Source organism: Thermobia domestica, chromosome 18, assembly GCF_964235325.1.
Source record: "Thermobia domestica chromosome 18, izTheDome1.hap1.1, whole genome shotgun sequence".
NCBI classification, from domain to species: Eukaryota; Metazoa; Arthropoda; class Insecta; order Zygentoma; family Lepismatidae; genus Thermobia; species Thermobia domestica.
In genome coordinates, this window is record NC_137471.1 from 52681404 (window position 1) to 52703439 (window position 22036).

At 35.5% G+C, this 22036-nt stretch overlaps 1 protein-coding gene across 2 annotated transcripts in view; it reads right to left on the minus strand.

Annotated features, from left to right (window-relative positions):
* Positions 1-22036, minus strand: part of AP-1gamma (adaptor protein complex 1, gamma subunit) — a 161258-nt gene that overhangs the window by 56705 nt on the left and 82517 nt on the right. For both annotated transcript variants that reach the window (XM_081745020.1, XM_081745019.1), the window contains one exon: positions 17614-17797. In XM_081745020.1, coding sequence (XP_081601146.1) covers positions 17614-17797 — 184 coding nt within the window. The remainder of the gene's footprint in view (positions 1-17613; positions 17798-22036) is intronic.

A 22036-nucleotide genomic window follows, 5' to 3' on the forward strand; every position in this document is an offset into this window, starting at 1 on the left:
CTTAAAACCCAATCACTCATAAACGAAGCAACATATTGAGGTGGTGTTTCCACATTTAGTAATCGACCACCAACTACTGCAAGTTCCAAAATAATGACCATCGAGGTCAAAGGTCAACATACTTAAAACCTAATAACACGAAAACTGAGACACATATTGATTTGCTGTTTCCACATTTAGTAATCGACCACCAACTACTACAAGTTCCAAAATAATGATCACCGAGGTCAAAGGTCAACATACTTAAAACCTAATAACACGAAAACAGCCACATATTGAGGTGGTGTTTCCACATTTAGTAATAGTTCATCAACCACTGCAAGTTCCAAAAATAATGACCATCGAGATCAAAGGTCAAACTCTCAACGGAGCCACATATTGAGGTGCTGTTGCCACATTTAGTAATTGGTCATCAACTACTACAAGTTCCAAAATAGTGACCATCGAGAGCTAATAAACGGAGCAACGGATACATTTTGTACCAAGCAGAAAAAAGTGAAGAATGAATAAATTTTAGTGACTTATTTGCTATTGTACTAACGAGAAAAAAATCAAAACAACGCCATTTTTAACTAGCTCAGAATTTCTGTACAGTTTTGGGTTATTCAAAATAAACGAAAAAAATAATTTGGATGGACTAACGAAAAAGAAAGCAAAGATATGCCATTTTAGCTAGCTGAGAATTTAAAGAAACAAAGGGAACCTACTCAATTTTCTATCAACGAGAAATGCCATTTCAACTACCTCAGTCCAAAAATAATGAACGCCCAATGAACCAATGAACGCGAATAACTCTTAAACAGAGCAACGTTTTGAGGTGCTGTTTCCAAATCTAGTAATAGTCATCAACTAGTACAAGTTCCAAAATCATGACCATCGAGGTCAAAGGTCAACATACTTAAAACCTAATAACTTTAAAATGGATCCACATATTGAGGTGCTGTTTCCAAATCTAGTAATTGGTCATCAGGTACCACAAGTTCCAAAATAGTGGTCATCGAGGTCAAAGGTCAACATACTTAAAACCTAATAACTTGAAAACGGAGCCAAGTATTGAGGTGGTGTTTCCACATTTAGCAATAGGTCATCAGGTACTACATGTCCCAAAATTAGTGGTCATCGGGGTCAAAGGTCAACATACTTAAAACCCAATCACTCGTAAATTGCGCCACATATTGAGATGGTGTTTCCACATCTAGTAACTGGTCATCAACTACTGCAAGTTCCAAAATTAGTGGTCATCGAGGTCAAAGGTCAACATACTTAAAACCTAATAACTCGTAAACGGAGCCACATATTGAGGTCGTGTTTCCAAATCTAGTAATTGGTCATCAGGTACTACAAGTTCCAAAATCATGACCATCGAGGTCAAAGGTCAACATACTTAAAACCTAATAACATGAAAACTGAGCCAAATATCGAGGTGGTGTTTCCACATCTAGTAATTGATCATCAGGTACCACAAGTTCCCAAAATAGTGGCCATCGAAGTCAAAGGTCAACATACTTAAAACCAAATAACTCTTAAATGGATCCACATATTGAGGTGCTGTTTCCAAATCTAGTAACTGGTCATCAACTGCTACAAGTTCCAAAATCATGACCATCGAGGTCAAAGGTCAACATACTTAAAACCTAATAACATGAAAACTGAGCCACATATTGAGATGCTGTTTCCACATTGAGTAATAGGTCATCAGGTACCACAAGTTCCAAAATAGTGGCCATCGAGGTCAAAGGTCAACATACTTAAAACCTAATCACTCGTAAACGGACCCACATATTGAGATGTTGTTTCCACATCTAGTAATTGGTCATCAGGTACTACATGTTCCAAAATAATGATCATCGAGGTCAAAGGTCAACATACTTAAAACCTAATAACACGAAAACTGCGGCAAATATCGAAGTGGTGTTTCCCCATTTACTAATTGGTCATCAGGTACTACATGTTCCAAAATAATGATCATCGAGGTCAAAGGTCAACATACTTAAAACCTACGAAAACTGAGCCAAATATCGAAGTGGTGTTTCCACATCTAGTAATAGGTCATCAGGTACTACATGTTCCGAAATAATGACCATCGAGGTCAAAGGTCATCATACTTAAAACCTAATAACTCGAAAACGGATCCACATATTGAGATGCTGTTTCCAAATCTAGTAATTGGTCATCAGGTACTACAAGTTCCAAAATAATGACCATCGAGGTCAAAGGTCAACATACTTAAAACCTAATAACTCGAAAACGGATCCACATATTGAGATGCTGTTTCCAAGTCTAGTAATTGGTCACCAGTAACTACATGTTCCAAAAATACTGACCATCGAGGTCAAAGGTCAAACTCGAAAACGAAGCAACATATTGAGGGGCGGTTTCCACATTTTAGTGACAGGTCATCAACTACTACTTGTCCTAAAGGTACTTACCACGGAGGTCAAAAATCAGCCTAGTAAACGAAGCAATATATTGAGGTGCTGTTTCCACATTTAGTAATAATTTGTCACCAGCAAATACATGCCCCAAAAAGGTCAAATATTTAAACCAGAATAACTCGTAGATTGAGCGTCGGAAAATTTTTGTACCAAGGAGAAAAAGAGAAGGAGGAATAAATTTGAGTGCCCTATTGAGTATTGTACCAACGAGAAATCTCATTTGCAACTAGCTTAGAATTTCTGTACCTGTTTGGGTTATTCAAAATTTGGATAGACTAAGAAAGCAAAGATATGCCATTTTAGCTAGCTGAGAATTTAAGGAAACAAAGGGAACCTACTCAATTTTCTATCAACAAGAAATGCCATTTCAACTACCTCAGAATTTATGTGCCTTTTTGTGCTACGGTCTGTTTTAACTCTTCTTGACTAATTAAATAAACGAAGGAATATTGTACCAATGAGAAATACCGTTTTTTCTAGACCATGTTCTAATATTTAAACAAACGAAGGGGTGAATTTGAGTGACCTATTCAATTTTGCACCAATGGGAAATAACGTCGTATTTTAAATCACTTTGTACTATTTAAATAAACAAACAATCGGATAAATTTAACCGGCTCAGAAGTGTACTATTTAAACAAACGAAGGACTGTTTTCTAACTCAGAATTTCATTTCATTTTGTAATACTCAAATTTGGATGGAGTGTTTAGTTTTGTTCGAACCAGAAAAATTTGATTGGATTATTTCCTTATGTACCAACTGGAAAAAGTGAAGGGCCATTAATCAAATAAACGAAGGAATAAATTTGGGTGTTCTACAGAAGAAAACGGGGAAGGGCCATTTTATTTAATTTTGTAATACTCAAAATATACAAAGATATAAATTTGTATGACCCATTCAGTTTTGTACTAAGCAGAAAATTTGTTGGCTTTTTTAGAAAGACCATTTTATCTTTTGTATTCAGATTATCCGGCGACTTTTTGTGCTCTACAAATAAACAGAGGAAAAGCAAAGAGAGACCATTTTTAACTAGCTTAGAATTTATGTGCCTTTTGTAACGAAGAAACAAATTTGAAGGAGGTTCATTTTAACTAATCCTGCTGCGAGTAGTTCAATTAGTACATAGTAAAAAAATAAAACAATATGGCATTATTTCGACTTTCATTTTCGAATACATACGGATTAAGCCACTATGGCAAAAAATACTACTCTCTCCTTATGCTTTAGAAACCCGCTAGTAGGGCGTCGATTCGGTAAACCATATTGGAGTATACCTCTTATACAACAAACAAGCTTCTTAGTCCCACTTCAGAAATTAGAAAACAAATTCTTTCTTCTACTGTCTTCGGCACGCATTTTAGACCAAGGGCAGCAAGATTCGATTATCTCGATCTTCTGCTTTACTTGAAAATTATCCTCATCTTAGAATTTATCAGGTTACATCTAGTAAAAGAAAACGAACAAATAATTTTGAGAGAGTTCCATATGAGTAAATACAGTATTAGTAGAAACGATAGTTTTTAATTAAGTAGAGATAAGGAGAGAGTGAAAAAATGGAAAATTAAATTTTAAATCATTATTATTATTATTTTAGAGTGTTGTACCATTGTATCAATTTAAGTATTTTGTACTATTTAGTACCACCGAGAAGGTGTAGAATATTTAGTTTTGTTGGCTTCTTTATTTTGTATTAACGACTAAAACCTTTAACACATACTTGGTTGTGTGCATTACAATGGCCGAAGTTTTTCATTTCCCTGTGGTACAACGTAATGGTCGACCCGCTTATTCTAGGTCTACAGTTAGATATTTTCGATTGGATAATGGTATAAAGCCATGTTTTGTTGAGCACAATGCCCACTATATAACGATGTGGTAGACAATTATTTGATGGTTAGATATTTGTTTAATAGTCGCTATAACAAATGGTATATGGTAGAATTTGTTAAGCATTTATCGCAGGTAGATATTAAGATAGACTTTTTGTCGTTGGTTACTCGTTTAACCTCACACAGTTCTCTTTTCCAATCAGCTACCTTTTTTGCCATGAAAACTAAGGGTAATAGTTATACTGTGATAGCTTTCTTTCGCTATGGGGGAACGCAGGACACTTTGGATGAGTTATTAAAGTTTTGGAATCATGTGTGCGAGTTCAGGCCAAGTATCCAGATTGCGGATTTACTTGGTTGCTTTACACGATGTGGTAAAACTGGCCTTTTTGCGGTATCTCCTGATACCTATCTGTTGGACCTCGCAGTATTTGGAAACTTGGTGAAAAATAATAACAAATGTTTTTTCTCACAATAAAGCTATACATATAGAATTATCCATTATGGCAAAAAAAATACTACTTTCTCCTTATGCTTAGTTGGAGTAGACTTCGATAACAAGAACGATACATTGTGTAAGAATTTCCAATTAATAGCGGTATTGCACTGTACTTATAATAGTCTGTAATAGTGCAGTTTATTGTAGTCTACCAGCAATAATGATCTCTAAGAGAGTTATTAGGTAAAGATAACAATTACACCGCCATTCTGCGAACAAATTTATAAGACCATATTCTGCTACTCAAACAAACGAAGGAATAAGCTCAGAATTTCTATACCTTTTAGTTTTGTACCAACCACAAAAAAAGGGAAGAAGGACCATTATAACAAGCTCACTATTTTTATACCATTTGTATTACTCTATTTCATTTTTGTAACAATCAGAAGAAAACAGCTCAGAATTTTATACCTTTGTGGTGTTACATTTTGTATATTTTTGTGTCATCCAGAGAACAAATTAAATTGACTCTCCCTGACAATTCAGCTGCCAGTGTCCATGTTAGTTATCTATTAAATTCTTAATATCACTGTACTACAAATTGATTCATTTAACAGTTCAAGTTCTTCTATTTTTACACAATCAAATGCATATGCTACAGTGGGCTCAGTGTTCATTTACAGAATTAAATAATTGTTTATCTTTTTCTAAAAACATTTCTACTATTTTGTTGATATAATAATCACACTCTGTAATGTATTCATATACCAGATTAAATTTTTTCTCCAAAGTACAAGTGTTCTTAATATTACAACTTTTAAAATGCTTCTTTATATAAAGTTTATAGATTTTCTCTCTCATTTCACGTTTAATTAAGAGCGTCCACACCTTTTGCAATAATTCGTAATCATACTGCAACAAACAGTTGTGATCTTTTTCATTCTCATTACGTTTAGAACATGCTTCACATAATAATACTGAATTTGGTGTATACTCATTAAATAAATGTATAACACATGTATGACTAATACTTTCACTAGTACACTCGCACTCATTAGCTCCCAGTTCAAAACAGGTAATATTTGATACACTGTCATCATCACTTTCCGGGAGTATTTCATCATTATATCTATTATAGCGTCTAAAAGAATACACTTCTTCTATTTCTTGTGTTGGATATATGATTCTCACTTTATCACGTAATTCATCTGGCAAATCAGGGTCAGACGGCTGGATTAACAGTATAGGTTTTTCGTTTTCACGCTGAATTTCTTTTTCTCTAGGTGAAACATAAACAATTTCCATGCTAGTCATTTTTCTGCTCTTCAGCAAAAACAAATCAAGTGTGACACATCTACAATAAAAGCATTCTATGCATTCTCGGTGTTTAATAATATGTTTCAAGGCAATGCAAAATAATTCGTTAATATAACGCCGTGATGTATGTTCTATTATTTCCAAATATACTCCATAATCTTATATTCCATTATAATAAAATACATAAATGCAAAAATATATATTTGTCTTTTTGGACTTAGACGAGGAAAGAAAGTTTAAAAAATAATTGAATCGTTGAGCAATACAAGTATTAGGTAACGCATTCGTAACGTTGCTTAATTATCTGCAGCACTCTTTATAGATGGTGTGGAACATGGAACATTAAAAACTTTTCTTACTTTGATATGATTTCTTCTGTTGTGATCGAAAATGGCAAAGTATGATGTCATGATTTGTCGTCCTTCATCAGTTTTCTTTAGTACGCTAATTGCTATGGATTAAGTTATAATTGAACTATGACGCAATTTAGTTAGTGACCGGGAAACTTTGGACTTTAGCGTCGCCGTTAGTATTTTGTAAACCTAATTCGCTAAACACACGTCAATTCCCATATAGTGAAGGGAGAGTCAATTTAAATTGTTCTCTGGATGACACAAAAATATACAAAATGTAACACCACAAAGGTATAAAATTCTGAGCTGTTTTCTTCTGATTGTTACAAAAATGAAATAGAGTAATACAAAATGGTATAAAAATAGTGAGCTTGTTATAATGGTCCTTCTTCCCTTTTTTTGTGGTTGGTACAAAACTAAAAGGTATAGAAATTCTGAGCTTATTCCTTCGTTTGTTTGAGTAGCAGAATATGGTCTTATAAATGTGTTCGCAGAATGGCGGTGTAATTGGTTCGCCACTAGCAAATTGTTATCTTTACCTAATAACTCTCTTAGAGATCATTATTGCTGGTAGACTACAATACTCCTTTAAAACCTACTCTCATTCGAAAAATAAACTGCACTATTACAGACTATTATAAGTACAGTGCAACACTGCTATTAGATTTCTCGTTGGTACAATATTCAATAGGGCACTCAAATTTATTCCTCCTTCACTTTTTCTCCTTGGTACAAAAATTTTCCGACGCTCAATCTACGAGTTATTCTGGTTTAAATATTTGACCTTTTTGGGGCATGTATTTGCTGGTGACAAATTACTAAATGTGGAAACAGCACCTCAATATATTGCTTCGTTTACTAGGCTGATTTTTGACCTCCGTGGTAAGTACCTTTAGGACAAGTAGTAGTTGATGACCTGTCACTAAAATATGGAAACCGCCCCTCAATATGTTGCTTCGTTTTCGAGTTTGACCTTTGACCTCGATGGTCAGTATTTTTGGAACATGTAGTTACTGGTGACCAATTACTAGACTTGGAAACAGCATCTCAATATGTGGATCCGTTTTCGAGTTATTAGGTTTTAAGTATGTTGACCTTTGACCTCGATGGTCATTATTTTGGAACTTGTAGTACCTGATGACCAATTACTAGATTTGGAAACAGCATCTCAATATGTGGATCCGTTTTCGAGTTATTAGGTTTTAAGTATGATGACCTTTGACCTCGATGGTCATTATTTCGGAACATGTAGTACCTGATGACCTATTACTAGATGTGGAAACACCACTTCGATATTTGGCTCAGTTTTCGTGTTATTAGGTTTTAAGTATGTTGACCTTTGACCTCGATGATCATGATTTTGGAACATGTAGTACCTGATGACCAATTAGTAAATGGGGAAACACCACTTCGATATTTGGCTCCGTTTACGAGCTATTAGGTTTTAAGTAGGTTGACCTTTGACCTCGATGATCATTATTTTGGAACATGTAGTACCTGATGACCAATTACTAGATGTGGAAACACCACTTCGATATTTGCCGCAGTTTTCGTGTTATTAGGTTTTAAGTATGTTGACCTTTGACCTCGATGACCACTAATTTTGGAACTTGCAGTAGTTGATGACCAGTTACTAGATGTGGAAACACCATCTCAATATGTGGCGCAATTTACGAGTGATTGGGTTTTAAGTATGTTGACCTTTGACCCCGATGACCACTAATTTTGGGACATGTAGTACCTGATGACCTATTGCTAAATGTGGAAACACCACCTCAATACTTGGCTCCGTTTTCAAGTTATTAGGTTTTAAGTATGTTGACCTTTGACCTCGATGGTCATGATTTTGGAACTTGTAGTACCTGATGACCAATTACTCAATGTGGAAACGGCATCTCAATATGTGGATCCATTTAAGAGTTATTAGGTTTTAAGTATGTTGACCTTTGACCTCGATGGCCACTATTTTGGGACTTGTGGTACCTGATGACCTATTACTCAATGTGGAAACGGCATCTCAATATGTGGCTCAGTTTTCGTGTTATTAGGTTTTAAGTATGTTGACCTTTGACCTCGATGGTCATGATTTTGGAACTTGTACTAGTTGATGACTATTACTAGATTTGGAAACAGCACCTCAAAACGTTGCTCTGTTTAAGAGTTATTCGCGTTCATTGGTTCATTGGGCGTTCATTATTTTTGGACTGAGGTAGTTGAAATGGCATTTCTCGTTGATAGAAAATTGAGTAGGTTCCCTTTGTTTCTTTAAATTCTCAGCTAGCTAAAATGGCATATCTTTGCTTTCTTTTTCGTTAGTCCATCCAAATTATTTTTTTCGTTTATTTTGAATAACCCAAAACTGTACAGAAATTCTGAGCTAGTTAAAAATGGCGTTGTTTTGATTTTTTTCTCGTTAGTACAATAGCAAATAAGTCACTAAAATTTATTCATTCTTCACTTTTTTCTGCTTGGTACAAAATGTATCCGTTGCTCCGTTTATTAGCTCTCGATGGTCACTATTTTGGAACTTGTAGTAGTTGATGACCAATTACTAAATGTGGCAACAGCACCTCAATATGTGGCTCCGTTGAGAGTTTGACCTTTGATCTCGATGGTCATTATTTTTGGAACTTGCAGTGGTTGATGAACTATTACTAAATGTGGAAACACCACCTCAATATGTGGCTGTTTTCGTGTTATTAGGTTTTAAGTATGTTGACCTTTGACCTCGGTGATCATTATTTTGGAACTTGTAGTAGTTGGTGGTCGATTACTAAATGTGGAAACAGCAAATCAATATGTGTCTCAGTTTTCGTGTTATTAGGTTTTAAGTATGTTGACCTTTGACCTCGATGGTCATTATTTTGGAACTTGCAGTAGTTGGTGGTCGATTACTAAATGTGGAAACACCACCTCAATATGTTGCTTCGTTTATGAGTGATTGGGTTTTAAGTGTCATACAAAGGGCGTATCCCACAAACTATAACACCCAGGTAGAAATAGATATGATATTCGTAATCAGCATGGTTGAAAACCCCCATATGCCGAGTTTCATCCAAATCGGTTAAAATTGTCATAGAAAGGGCGTATGTCACATAAACTAAAGGACCCAGGTAAAAATAAGTATGATATTCGTACTCAGCATGCTCGAAAACCCCCATATGCCGAGTTTCATCCAAATCGGTTCAAATTGTCATAGAAAGGGCGTATGCCACATAAACTAAAGGACCCAGGTAAAAATAAGTATGATATTCGTACTCAGCATGGTCGAAAACCCACATATGCTGAGTTTCATCCAAATCGGTTCAAAGAGCGTATCGAATCGCTATGTTACATAGGTATTCATTGTCTTAAAATAGGGGTTGAAAAAAATCTTATGTAATTTCTGCTATGGTAAAATAGGGGTTGTAAAAGTAATTATAAAAGAGAACGAGTACACCCCTTAAAATGTACTCATAAAAGGGAATGAATTTGATGTATTCTCTGGTCTGCTGTGTGTTCGTAGTCTCAGTGTAATTTCTGCTATGTTCAATTAGGGGTGGAGAAAATGAATACACCCCCTGTGCTATGTCCGCTATGTTTCGTAGTCTCTGATATGGTAAAATAAGGGTTGAAAAATAAGCCATACTCTTGTGTTAGATCTGCTATGTGCTCTGTGCTATGTTATAATAAGGGTTGGAAAATATGCTCATAAAAGAGAACGAGTACACCCCTAAAATGCTGTGTGTTCATAGTCTCTGCTATGTTAAAATAGGGGTTGGAAAATAAGCCATGCTCTTTTATTAGCTGTGCTATGTATTTTCTGTTCTGCTGTGTGTTCATAGTCTCAGTGTAATTTCTGCTATGGTAAAATAAGGGTTGAAAAATATCCTCATAAAAGGGAATGAATACACCCTTGTTATGTTACGTACTCTTATGTGTTATCTGTTCTGCTGTGTGTTACGTAGTCTTATGTGTTATCTGCTCTTCTATGTGTTCGTAATCTTATGTGTTATCTCATATGTTAAAATAGGGGTTGGAAAATATGCTCATAAAATGGAACGAGTACACCCTTATTATGTTACGTATTCTTATCTGTTATCTGCTCTTCTATGTGTTCGTAGGGGGTGGAAAAGTGATCATAAAAGGGAACGAGTTCACCCCCAAAAATGTGCTCATAAAAGGGAACGAGTACACCCCCTTAAAAGTGCTCATAAAAGGGAACAAATTCACCCCTAACATGGAGGTCGTAAAAGATCGTGGGTGGACGGTGCGTGGGTCATAGCGTATCGTGAGACACTGGAAAATTGAGTCCTTGCTCTCAGGAGACCATGGAAAAAAAGGCGATTTTTCAGCTACCGGGTGTCAGGTGTCTCCCATCTACTGTCAGCTTCTAAAAATCAGTGAAAAAATCAAATCCTACATGTGATACTACAATAATGCATTATCAAAAATTTGCCAGAGAAACATTTGATAATGCTTGGTGTAAATGAGCTGATCAACTAATTCATTCTAAATGTGAAAAAGAAAGACGAGTGTCAAAGTTAGAAGTACCATTTCTTGACATCAAAACTTGTTGTTCTAGGCTGTGATGGAATGCCAGTTAATACTGGGAGAAAAACTGGAGTAATGGCCAATATTGAAAATTATTTAGGAAAGCCAATACAAATTAACTTCCACTTAGAATTTAATCCACGATATCGATGGAAAGACTACGGAGCCCAATTCATACGGACAAATTGGACTGACTTTACAAAACTGCGAGTCCTTACCACTTGTTGATTTTGAACCTGTAGCTGTTCATCGGATTCAGAACTTCAGTGCTTTGAATTTAAGCATGGATCAAAAATATCTTCTGAATATTTGCAAGCTGTTTCGTTGGGCCATTGTTCTACAAGTTCGACTAGTCAAAATCCTGGAAAGCTACATCAGGCAAGATGGGTAACAACTGCTAATAGAATTTTGCTCCTTTACAACGGAACGGAAAATCCGTCAACAAAGTTCAAGATTATGATTTCCTACATAATGAATGTTTATGCTCCTGTATGGTTCTATATTAAAAGCGAACCATTGTGTACTCAAGGAGCTAAACATTTACTGAAACTTGTCATTTTCCAGATTTATGGATTCAAATATTAAATTATACATGGATCGAGTGATAATGCGAAATATGTGACTTAGTCATCCTGACAATTTACTTCTGGCAATGATATCTTACACAGATGCGAACATAAGAAGGCTTGGTTGGAGAAGAACTTTGAAAGTAAGAATATTATCGTTATCTGTCAATGTGAGAGAATGCAAAGTTCCTGGGGTCAAATTAGACGTGAAAACCTACATTAACATGACAAACTTGTCGGTGTGTGTCTTGATGGAGCCACCATTAACAAAACACCAAAGCAAAGATGAGTTGCAACATAACATAAAAATTGCCACAGTTGCTAGTGAATAAATACGTTTTCTTTGCCACATTTAAGCAATAGAGTGCATGATACAATTAGTGACAGAAGCGGCTAGTTTTGTATGTGATGCAGACGCTCGTCGTGGACTTATTTTGGCAACTTTAAAATCTCGGGAGAGGATACCGCCGTTCACAAAGAAATCAGAAAACAAATAAAAAATTAGCTACTGAACGTAAATATTAGACATTTGAGAACCAGTAATCTGCAAAAACAAAAAGTCCAGGAATGAAAGAGTAGGCGAAACTTGAACTGAAGCTAACTCTTCGTGGTGAAATGTGGGTTATTTCGAATGTAATAAATTTCCTTGGAAATAAGCTAAAAGGTACAGGAATTATAATGTTGTATACATCGCGACAAAACATAACCAATTTTTTCCTCGAAGGTCAAGATCTAAGGGTTTACTTGTCCCTACCATAAATCCTTCATTGTAACTAGATTTCGGCGTTGCCGCACCAACTCAGGTAGAACTGTATAAAGCTCTCAGTATGGCTAACCCCATTACGGTTATCATAGTAGCCCGAGTCCGTGCGGACCTCTAAAGACATTACCCCACAGAAATGAGTGCCATAAGTCCAGGTCTTCTAAAGGCTGTTGCGCCAGGAATTTATATGTAATATTAGTAATAGGCTTAATAAAGATTCTGTCTGTTTATCTGCTCTGCTTGTAAGTATATTATTTCTAACTTTAAGATATAGTTATACAGGTCAATATATAATTGATCAGTTTCTTTCTAATCTGATTCTTCACGTGTATAAAAACTGGACAAACTACATATTAGGATACTATACACAGGAAATTAATAATGATAGCTTTATTACTCAGATATTAACCTGCATACATTAATACATGTGAGGTTTTAGGTACTTAATAGAATGGTTTTTAATCATTTCTTTTTTTAAAGAAAAAATTTTAAATTGTCATCATAGACAGATGGTCTGTCGAATAATAATAATAATGTTTTCCCAGGACATTGAACAAAGTTATCGTGTCTTGCAAAATATTTTTGATGGAGACAAAGATCATGTCATCGAGATAGATCAATCGTTCTCAGAAACTGAGGAAAACGAAAACGATGACATATTTTGAACTCTTGAAGTGTTAAGTTCCAATTGTTTATTTTATCTATTTATGTGAGAATTTTCAAAATAATGTTCAATCAGGTCTGATGTAGTGCTTTATGAGATTGATTCTAAGTTCATGAAGGGCATAAACAAATAATAATAATAATAATACTATTTATAAAAGACTAACATTAGTGCATCACGCTAACTCCTAATAATAAATCATGTTGATGCTCATTGCAATAATATAATGCAATAATTTAGATTTGAGCATTTATATTTATGTATCCGCAAGTTCGTTGGTCGGTTAACAAAAAATTTGCAAACAATTAGACTTATACCTATAATTATACCAACTTTAACCTATAATTAGTGCTTGGACTTTTCGGGTAAGCTGTACCCGCCCGATACCCGTTGCGTTTGGTTTACTCGATCCTTAGACCTGATAAACTCGTTTGACCCGTGTTTGGCCTGTTTGGAGCGTTTGACCCGATAGACTCGTTATGAGTTCGTACATGATAATTAGAACAATTTGTATTATGATAATAAAGTGAAACAACACATCATTTACAATAATGACACACGGGATTATCAGGTCATCCCTATTCATACGGTTCAATCGGGCAAACCCGATTCATACGGGTAAAAATACAATATCGGTCCAACGTGCGGTCCAGGATCTATTCTATTTTCCGAGCATTACCGAAAATGCACAGTAGCCCGAAACTGCTCGGACGTAAAAACTATCATATAATTATTATTATTATTATTATTATATTAATAGGAGAGAAAATTACTTGTTGAATGACGTGTACGTATTTTATCCCTATTTTAAATGGTTATTCTGGTTTTATGTATCTGCTTATTGGTTTGCAACACTCAGAAAAAAATAGTTCGAGACTTCATTGTTTACCCTGGCGACAGGGACAGCGGCTAAGCTTTTGTAATACCGGCAACATCCAACTGGTTGACAAACCGCACGTGGCCGCTAACAACCATATGGCAGTTTTACTGCTGATAAGAAAACTTGGTTTAGCTTTGAAAACCACTATATCTCAGCTAGTTTTCTGCAATTTTTAAAATGTTATACGTTTTCCAATTATATAAAGAGTTGAATACATTTCATTTTATTGATTTCTGACTCCATTATGTCTGATATCTGACAGAAAAATCATTAACATGCTTAAATATTTTTTACGGAATTTTTACAAATATACATTAATATATAAGATTTTAAGATTTTTCCTCTCATAGGTGATAGAGATGTCGGTAACTCAAAAAGTTGAAGCAGAGTCTTAAAATTTTTTCACATTATATTGGGACTGTCCGGAGAACAATTGTGGAACATAGTATAAAGTTAGAACTATTTTGCTTACTGTCTTCAAAAAATCTACGATTTCATCATTTTTTAAAAATTTGAAGCCGATGGCGGCATTTCAAAAAAATGACGTATCGATCTGAAAATTTTTTCTGTTTTTTATTAACATTTGCCAAAAATCGCCACTAAGGGTAACAAGATTTCGAAAAAAACATTTTTTCGATACATCCTATTGTATATCTAAATGAAACATTTTTTTTAAAGACATAATTCCGTTGCTGATGTTTACTTTGCGTAAGCTCATTTTATCGTTTCTGATTTATTTATGAAAATCAAGAACAGTATATACCGTATGAGTTCAACTGAACTCATTCGATTTGCATCAAGTTTGGCAAAGTGCCACACCTTGACCTGCTACGCAAGCTTGTGAAATGTTATGGTGAGCAGGATTTTGGTTCCCGAGCTATGGATCATCTAATTTGGCATTTGGACTTAGTAAAATTTCTGCAAAACAACTGTTAATAAAAATATGTTTAAATAAAATTAATGAAGTACGACGTACTTCCCCAATTTGGAAATTTATACCAGTATTAAACTTTATTCCCGTCATAATTGCCTACAACTTTCGTACTGTAACTGTCTCGCGGATAAGTTACACAATCAAAAAGAATGTGTTTGAAATACTTTCTTCGATTCGAATATTTTATCCTTGGCCTATGCATCAAAATTTGCTATTGAAGGGAAAGTGAACAGCTTTCAGACATTGAATGTTTTTGAATAGAAGTATTCAACGTCATTACAAGAAAAAGAACTACGTATTACTAAAGGTAATGTCCACAAATGATTATCAACGCACACATACATTCAAAGTTCTATCAAATGTCAACAACAACATACAAGCAAACACAAAAACTGTGTTGTAAACAGAAGATAATGAAGGTAATTTTCTGTTACATTTCAAAGCAAAAATGAAAACTAAAAGTATCTCAACATAGAATGCAAGTCTTTTTCTTCTTTTCTTTGTTGTCCTAACCATCTACTGTGTAGAAAGAAGAAAAAATGAAAATAAAATACTTCAATTTAACATCCCATGATTATGCACTTGAGACTATGGGAAACGCATGATTTGGGCAAGTGAATGATGGTGGAATAATTGGTACAATGAGAATGTGGGAGGAAACGGGAGTACCCTGAGAAAACCTCCGGACATGATGTAGTCTACTACAAATTGACTTGGCCGGAGATCGAACCACGAACCCCAAGCATCAGAGATAAGCGCTCTATCACTGAGCCACAGTGCCCCTAAGAAAGAAAAAAAAGAGAACTTGACATTTTACTTTCCTTTTAAACTTCCCGTTGAATTCTACCTACTGACAACCAATACGATTATAACAACAAATTTAAACACCGAGTATTTCTAAAATGCACATGTGATAATTTGGATCACTGTTAAGGTATATCATAGAAGATGTTTTAATAATAATATCACAACTGGTTTCAAGCAGAAAATATCTGAAAAGCCGTATACATTTAAAAACGTCAGAACCTTCACCATGTGTATTTAAACAAGGCGTCCTCTTAAAAGCATGCTCTCTCATAGTGGAAAAGAAACTTGATAGCTTAACTTGGAATTGAATGTCCCTGTTCCGTACCTTGACGTGGACCAACCGCTTAACGTGGGAACTGAATCATGTAAGTCCTCACCACGAATCGAAGTGAGTTCTCCCAAGCCAAAGGAACAAATGGCATCATACTGCTACGAAGGAGTTCTATTTACCAATATCATTTCACTGATCTGACCAAGGAAAATCCATACGATCTCTCCTCAACTGAGGTCAACAACTATTCGATTGGTTTGACACAGAGATGTAAACTATTTCATATCCTGAACCAGTCTTTTCATTTACTTGTATTTTTTCTTCCTCATATTGTGTACCATTTAGTCCGTGTACTTTAATCATGTCTCTTCCTACGTATTTCTTCCTTCCTCCAAAACTACCAGCGTGATTTTCCCAATTCTCATACTTAAAATGTATAATCATCCTATCTATTCTTTCCATGAGGCAGCCGTGCCTCAGTGATAAGACACTCACCTCCGGTGCATATGATCTTTGGTTCGATCTCAACATACATAAAGTGAAGTTTTTGTTGGACAAACATTGTGTACATGAGTTTTATTGCGATTCTCCAGTTTTCTCCCACTTTCTTCACTCCACCATTTTCCTTAATTACCATTACTACCGTTTCCTTTTGATTCGGTGCATAATCGTGGGACGTTCAACTTCCTTCTAGCATCATGAGAATGGCCTAGATCTCGAGCTTTCTGTTTCGCATTCCCAAATGAATACCACAAATTTAATTTGTTCAGGAAAATGAACATAAGAGACTTCATACGTTAACCGTACACAACGATACAAGTAAATGAAACTGGAAATCAGATTAACTATCTGCTTGAAACCAAGAATATTCTCGCCTTCTTCCTCGCTCCTTAAACATGCATTTTCGTAATTCTACTGCAGAATTTAAATAAAAGCAAAAAGCTAAAAAGTTACGAGTACGCCACCTGTATTTTCAATTGGTTTTTATTAGGACACTGCTGGCAGCAAAAATGGGTACACTAGTCACTACTTTTGTTAGAAAGTTCATAACGATTTAAACTCTTTGAGTAAATATTTATTACAATTTAAAGAGAACAAGACTATCAAGTTACAGCAAACGGTAACTCAGCTCACACTTTAAAAAGTATTTTTGAAAAACCAACGCGTATAGATCGCCACTTTTACTGGTGAACGTACTAGTATTGTTGAAAACCTTGCCAAAGCATGTAAAAGCACTAGTAGGTTTTTTAAACAACTTACTAGTCCATACAGTCTTTTTAAATACATACTGACTTAACATATATTTCATCGGACTTATTTTCTTTCTTATTCTTACTTTTACATTCATCTCTTCTTTATATCTGAACATCAACAGTTACAGTAATAATAATAATAATAATAATAATAATAATAATAATAATTATAATTATTATTATTATTATTATTATTATTATTATTATTATTATTATTATTATTATTAATGCTTTGTAAGATACAAGAAGATGGTTAATTAATAAAAGTGAATGACTATGAAACGGGAAAACTCCGAGAAAATCCATGGACACGACGTTGCCCACCTCAAATTCACTTAACTTCGAATCGACTCAAGGACCCCTCGCACTAGATCCGCTTGCGCCCCAATTGCTGCAATATTTCTAAGAGTTTTATATATATAAATCACAGGATCACTCAACACAGAATACAAGGATAGTCTTCCACTGCGCGTAAACAGTCATTACAACTGCTTCTGTAAACAAGGTTCTGACTATGTTTAACAAATATTCATACAAGATTAAGAAAGTGTATCCACTTGAAACTTACCCTAGCATATGGATGTAGAGCAACTTGGCCACATTTCTGCAACGCCATACGCTGTCCTCTTCTCGAAAAGTGGAACGGATATATGCACATTCTTTATTAATAACGGCTCTTTCCTCCGCTGCTGTCCTTGCTGCTCGTATCTGCCGAATCAAGTCTCTTAGCCTCATAGGTGTTGGCATCCTAACTGTTGAGTATAAATTATGATAATATTAATACTCAAAATATATAGAAGATTTATGTGACATTAAAAATTTAGTCTAAAGATATCAACATATAAAATACATTTAACAATTTGATTTCGATATTTCCAATCAATATAATACAAATATATACATTTGTTTACAGTACCTGGATAAGGGATATTCATGATTGCTGATACATTGCTCATAAATCTATTTAAGATAAGGGCAACTGTCCATTTAGCTTTCTCTTCAATATATTCTTAAATCAAGCTTCACTAGAAGCAAAATTCGTTCGTCTTACAAAACAGAATCAGAAACATATCATAGCAGTAATAAACCTTCTTGAGTCCCAATATCAGTCTAGTGTAAATTATCTATTACGTGACCGTAACTTAAAGCTTATCTCAAATAGAGGATGGCTTTCAACGTAGTAGTTTTGTTCCACTTCCCTGGAAGAACTTCTGTAAAGTGATTTTTAAACTCAATGCGAAAAAAAAAATTCTCCCACAAAAAGCGAACTTTTGAAAAAAGTTAGGAAATTTCCGGTTTCTCGGCTTTTGGTAACTTTTTATCTTATTACCTTTGTTCTCCTGTAGTGGATTCTGCAATTAAAAAGTGCCTTTAGAACACTCACTACTTGTAAATCCTATCTCAGGAACACAGTGGTAAACACTTACCTCTGGTGTTTAGGGTCGCTGGTTCGATCCACTACCAAGTAAGTTTGTGGTGGACAACATCGTGTGCATGTTTTTTTCCCAGGATACTAGTTTTCTCGCACATTCTCATTCCACCATTTTTTTTCATAATTGTTCACTTGCCTTAATCGTCTATCTCCCTTAGCCGAAGGGGCATAAACTGAAAGACTTCATTTCATTTTTGAATCTTATCTGCATCAGGAGCTGGCCATGGTTTTCGAACTGGTATTTCTTTGGATGCGAGGAAGTATAAGTTATGCAACCCAACAAACCCACGATGTCAACTTAAGCACTTAATCCAGTGCCTGTAAATTATACATCTTGCCATGTGTTTTACGGGTTGTCTAAATTCGAACTGAGCGGCAAGAAAACCGCTCAGGAACTAATACAATACAATATCAAACCAAGTAACTTAATACAATACCATTTCTAATTTCGCTTGCATTTTGCTCTTCGTTGGGAAACATTGTGAGCTTCAATTATACTATTAGAACCTAGAATAATATTTGTTCAGTTTACAAATAATATATGCTAACGGCAATTTTGAGTATATTAGATTAACGGTGGTAAAACTTCATTTTTTACAGAATTACTTCTTTCCTTACTGTTATATCGTGTAAATATGTTTGAGAGAAAACTTTTGAATTTTTAACTGCCCACCCTCGAATTTTAACCTCAATAAACAATATTATATAGTCTTACCATAATACTATCCCGTAAGTACATTGACATAAAATTGTAGATATTTTAATATCCTAATAACATGAGTTACATGGCTGCATTATGAACCAAAATCACAAATAATTATTAAAAATGGCCAGCATTAGCATGCACATAGTTGTTAAGTCTTTGTGGTCACTCATCAATTGCATTACGCAACACATCAAATGGAAAATCTGCAGCTGCCTTCTGAAGAGACTGCTTTAAACTTTTAATATTGGGATGGCTCTTCTTGCAAGCCATCTCCTGAAGCTTGGAGCACATTTTGTCCAAAGGGTTTAGGTTCGGACTTGCAAACGGAAATTCTGAAGTAGCAATGAAGTCCGGAACATTTGCCTCTAGCCTCCTGGGTTGTCTGTGCCTTGTGTGCTGGAGTTGAGTCCTGCTAGAAGCTCCAGTTCTGTCCATGGAAGAGGGTGTCAATGTGATTCTTGACTAGTCTCTCAAGCGCTGTCTCCTGGTACACTTTGCCTGACATTTTGACTCTCTTCTCAGAAATGGGAGCTCAGTTGTGCCCTCATAGCTCACACACCATCACATTATAACTGAGGAAGGAAGCTGACTCCTCTGAATCCTTGGAGCCTTTCCACCAGTTTCTCTAGAGGATGTGTCATATATCCTGTCACTTTGGGCATTAAAAGTCTCCTCAATTCTGAAAATCTTTTCATCAGTGAAAAGGATTCGACGACGCCCATTTGCTGCGTAATGCTTAAGTAAGCGCTTTGCTTTAAGGAGCCTCTGGTGCTTCAGTTTATGTCAGGAGATATCCTTTGCGTTGCTTGTAAGCATGGAGTCCCAGGTCACAACTTAACGTGCGAGACACAGTTTAGATACCCTTAGCTCACGAGTCATAACTGACTGTTTCCTAACTAGATTTCGCCGGACACGTGCCGCTACTGCTTTCACAAGTTCCGATGTTCGTACTGTGCGTGATCTTCCTTGTCGCGGGCGATCTTTCACAGTTCCTGTCTTAACAAAGCACTGGATAGCAGTGGCGGCTGGTACTATATGTTACATGGTTGTGCAACCGGATATTTCTTTAATACTAAAGATATTTTTAAGTATTAAAGTAGGTATCAGTAAAAAATAAACCTTTGCTCTTGAGCGCAAAACAGTATTGATGCATTTCTAAGAAAATAATTTTAAAAAACTGAAAGAAAGAGAGTGATATACAAATCCAGTGGCAGCAAGCGTTGCCACTGGAAGCAGTAACATTGAGCATATGGCAGAGAGCTCCTCTCTCTTAACATAAGGAAGTGGATTTATTCTTGCATCGCTGCTATCCTCCCGTATTACGCGTTTGCAACTGGTATATAGTCAGCTTCTGTAGTAGTTACGAATTCCTCCTTTTGGCAGCGCTTGACTCAATTGATAGGTTGAGTGAGATATAGACGCTTGGAAGAAAGAAGTTAGTCACCAAACAGAAACTCGCAAAGAGCAAATACAGGTGCATCTGGTGGTAGGGGCGGATCCAAGCTGAATATTTGGGGGAGGGCAGTCGTTCGAAGTCAATAGATTTTATTTTTAAAATAAAAAATATCCTATTCTGGGGGGAGGGGGCGATCGAGACTCGAAGAAGAGAATGTCTTACCACTGGTCTAATTCCTAGCTGTGTGTCGCTCGTGCACATGATCCCGTGTTCAATTTCCGGCGGAGAGCATAAAAAATTAATCTCAAATTATTCACTTTCAATACTCATCTGTCTTCTTTAGCCTAAATTGCTGGAATGTTAACTATTATTATTATTTTTTTCATTTTCATTTTTTTCATTTTCATTTTCAATTTCATGCTTCTTTATAATAGAACAGCAGACAAAAATACGTAGTTACTGAAAATGAACTCTGTTCCTTATATTCATACAAAGAAATGCTAACAAAATGCATATTGTCGGAGGAGAGAGGTGTTTCTGTACCTTAAAGAAAATAAGCGGAAAATATTTGCAGTAGCGATGCTTTCTATTCAGAAAAACTTGGCGAGCAGCATTTCAGATTTCAATGAAGTCATAGAAGAATTTGAAGCTCGAAAAGAACGAAGAAAGACCTTCCATTCTAAAATAATGCATAGTTTACTTATTTAAATAATTTTGTTTAACTGTGTGCATGAATGTATGCAATTTTCTTGCTTTTCTTCTTCTTTTTGGGTTAACGATATCATTCATGGCTTACAGCACATGCTATATATTCGATTTATCTCTTGTTCAATAACATGAACGTGGAAGTTTTTGTATATAAATAGTGTATAAACGTACATTGATAGTGGTTGTTTGAAAAAAAAAAAGGAAATAACTTATATATTAAATCAATATTAGAGAATACACTTTAATCAATAAATATACAAATGGAGCTTATAAGGACTTTCCTCTTCATATTTCCTGAATATTTTTTGGATAAGACTCAAGAATGCTGGGGGGAGGGGAACACTTGCGCGTAACTACATACCTTTGATATTGCAACATTGTAACCGGTACTTCTACAGACCACGAACCGCTACTGCTGGATAGTGCAGTAAACATTTTTTTTAAACCAATTTGCAGCTTCTGAAAATCTTTCCTGGTGATTTGCCTACCTTGTGCAATGTTATCACGACCACACGATTTTCATACTCGCCCCATCCCATCTTGAACACTTAGAACTGACGCCTTTACATTTCTTCGGCTCATCCAACAGTGACTCACGCTTCACGATACCACTCTTGACGTCGCTCGCTTGTACGGGTGGAAGTGAAATTTGGGACTCTATATATATATATATACAGTGAAACCTGTCAACTTGGCCACCTCTCTAAGTTGGCCACCTGCTTATCTTGGCCTAGTTCGTCTTGAACCTG